Raw genomic sequence first — 3004 nt, forward strand, 5'->3', positions numbered from 1 at the left:
CGTCATCTAAGTTTAAATTTTGTGTGTCTGTGTGTGTGTGTGATTTTCTAAATTTGGTACTTTGGTACTCATAATTTTAGTACATTTTCCTGATTATACTTGCTTAATTTTACTTAAGTAATATTCTTAATGCAGGACTTTTAACTGGGTATTTTTACAGTGTAGTATTTTATTTTACTTAAGCAAAGTAATTGAAGACTTTCACCACTGTGTGTAAAAAATAATAATTATAATAAGAAACTTAATTTCTATAGCATTTTCTATACAAGGGATGCAGCTCAAAGTGTTTTACAATAAAATGCAACACAAAAGACAAAAAAACAGATGATGAATGATAAAAGTGAAGGTAAAAAGTCCAGTCCAGACCAGTCAGAACAGTACAAATAAGAGAATTAATGTAAAATAATAATTAGAGATCATCCATTAATGAGGAGACAGAATAAATAAATAGGTTTTTAGCTGTAATTGGTACAATTGTCAATCTGCAGACTGTAATTTTTGCTTACTTTCGAGTGTAGATGTATTAATGTTTGTGTGTGCTTTTTAGGATCAGTGCATGGAGGCCCACGAGCAGAGGCAGCTGTCAGACCAGCAGAGCTCTATCCTCTTCACCCAGCATCATCAGGTCCACCTGGTACGTCACCACGGCAACAAGGCATCCAGCATTCTGCCAACATCGGCAGAAGCCACAAATGAAACCAGATCCAATTTTTTCTCTCTAATAACTTCTCGCTGTCTCCCTCTGTTGTCTGCAGAAGCGAGAGAAGAGAAAGGAGGAGGAGCAGAGGAGGAAACAGTGGGTGGACCAGGAGCGAGAGAAGACTCTGAGCAGATTACGCTCCTTCAGAGAGGTCAGGCGCTCTTATTGTCTCTGCCCCGCCTCCCCCCTGCAGCTTGTTCTTCTTCTTCTTTTTATAAAACCCCAGAGGCTGCTGCTTCATACGCACTTAATTCAATAGTTCACCTCAAAATTAAAATTCAGCTCATAACTACTCAACCCTGGAGTGCCTTGATGGTGAAGAGGTTGCAGCACATGCCACATAATCATAATGCCCCGTCTCTCTTGCCACTTTACTGTCAAAACTGTCCAGTAAAGGTGAAAATTACCAAAAAATGGGACAACTAGAGCTTTACCAGAGAGGAAAGTACGAGATGGGGAGGGAAATTTTGGAATATCTGTCAGTATATAAGCTATTTGGAGCAGTGACTCACTGAAATTAGATTTGCTTGGTTGAAGCTGATATCATATTTAACGCTTGAATCAGTGAACATTTTTAGCAAGGATCCCTCAGATTTTCAAAGTCCAGTCCATAGAAATGGAATAAGTAAAAATGTCATTTAACTGTTTGCGGTGGTCATTTTAACAATGCAGAAGAAAATTGCTGTAAGTTGTAATGAAGAAACACACATCAGCGGGGCCGTTAGCCGAAGGAGAACTTTGTTTGGCCTAAAAAGGTAATAAGTATAATATGTAGTTAGAAATAGTCATCAAAACTACATAGAATAGTATGTCATCAAAAACATTCATATAAACTTCATAGTATATTATGTCATTTATATCCTAAATCCTAAAAATGTCAATGTATAGTGTATGACGACCCCGCCTGTGTCTCTGCTCTGCCTGTCCTGCTTTGTGCTTTATCCTCCCCTTGCAGGTATTGAGCTGGCAGTGCAGGTCAGTTGGGAGCTGGCTCACCTGGGCTGATGAGCTAGTGAAACTATAAAGCTTGGCATTTTAGTCTGCCTCGCTCTCTTGCAGCTCCCTCAGTTCCCACATGGTCCTTTTGGTTGGGTTTATTTGCTTTGTCTTTCATTTTAGCATGCAGCTTCTATATACACCATTCTCCACTCCTCGGGCCACTTGCACACACCACTGACAATATTGACTGCTCACATCTCAATCATTTATTTTGGTAAATATCATTATTTAATGAATATTTTCATTTTTGACTTCCACCCCGTGTGTCTGAACCCTGTGCCACTTCATGAAAACAGTATGCCTTTAAAAATCATAAAAATGTCCTAGTATAGTATGTTTTTTTTTTTATATAACAAAAAGACATAATGTAGTATGTTGTTGAAAAAAATCATGAAAAACTCATGAAATAGTGTGTCAGTGAATCATAAAAAAGTCATAAACTAAGTATGTTGTTCAAAATAGCATAAAGACTGATAGTATAGTTTGTTGTCCAAAATTGCATGTAACAGTCATATGATATGTTGTTTGGAAATAGCATTAAAAAATCATATTACATGTTGTTCACAATAGCATAAAAATAGTTTAGCAGGTTTTTTAAAATTGCAAAATCGTATGTATGCCGTTCAAAAAGGCATAAAAAAATCATAGTATATTATGTCATCCAAAACAACAAAAAAGTAATACTGTAGTATGGTGTCCAAAGTAGTAAAAAAAATCGTAGTATAATATCTCATCAAATATACCATAAGTCATATAGTATGTTGTTCAAAAGGTCATTAAAAAATGAAAGTATAGAATGTCCTTTTTAAAATTATGAAAACATCATAGTATAGTATGTCATTCCAAAAAAAAAAAAATAGAAAAAAAACAATTCAAAGTATGGTATGTTGTTCAAACAATCATGGAATTGTCATAATATCTTATGTTCTTTAAAAGATCAAAACAACTACATAGTGTAATATGTCATTTAAAACATCCTAAAAATAGTCATAGTATGTCTTTAAAAAAATCACATGAACTTCACAGTTTAGTAGCATGTTAGAAAAAAATTAAATGTCACAGTTCAGTATATTAAAAGAAATCATAAAAACATCATAGTACGGTATGTAGTTAAAAAAAATCATAGCATATTGTTTTGTCACAAAAATTCCAAAAAACCTCATTGTATAGTATGTTGTTCAAAGAATAATAAAACTCGTAATGTAGTGCTTTCAAAAACCAAGGAATTGTCATATTATAGCATGTCAAAAAAATCTTAAAAATGTTATTATATTGCCATTATTTAACAACATAACTCAGGAACAG

General features: G+C 34.3%; 1 protein-coding gene across 1 annotated transcript; it reads left to right on the top strand.

Moving 5' to 3' along the window:
* Positions 1–551: 551 nt before the first annotated feature.
* LOC121966370 (WASP homolog-associated protein with actin, membranes and microtubules-like) lies at positions 552–1050 on the top strand. Its single transcript, XM_042516474.1, has 2 exons — positions 552–634; positions 756–1050. The coding sequence occupies exons 1-2, from the start codon at positions 557–559 to the stop codon at positions 957–959; spliced, it is 282 nt and encodes a 93-aa protein (XP_042372408.1). The 5' UTR covers positions 552–556; the 3' UTR covers positions 960–1050.
* The last annotated feature ends 1954 nt before the right edge of the window (positions 1051–3004 follow it).

Source organism: Plectropomus leopardus, unplaced genomic scaffold (genome assembly GCF_008729295.1).
Source record: "Plectropomus leopardus isolate mb unplaced genomic scaffold, YSFRI_Pleo_2.0 unplaced_scaffold24180, whole genome shotgun sequence".
NCBI lineage: Eukaryota > Metazoa > Chordata > Actinopteri > Perciformes > Serranidae > Plectropomus > Plectropomus leopardus.

Excerpts from the sequence above, each read along its gene's own strand:
- LOC121966370 (XM_042516474.1), top strand. The coding sequence starts at position 557 with ATGGAGGCCCACGAGCAGAGGCAGCTGTCAGACCAGCAGAGCTCTATC. Across the intron at positions 635-755 it reads AGCATCATCAGGTCCACCTG|AAGCGAGAGAAGAGAAAGGA; the intron begins GTACGTCACCAC and ends TGTTGTCTGCAG.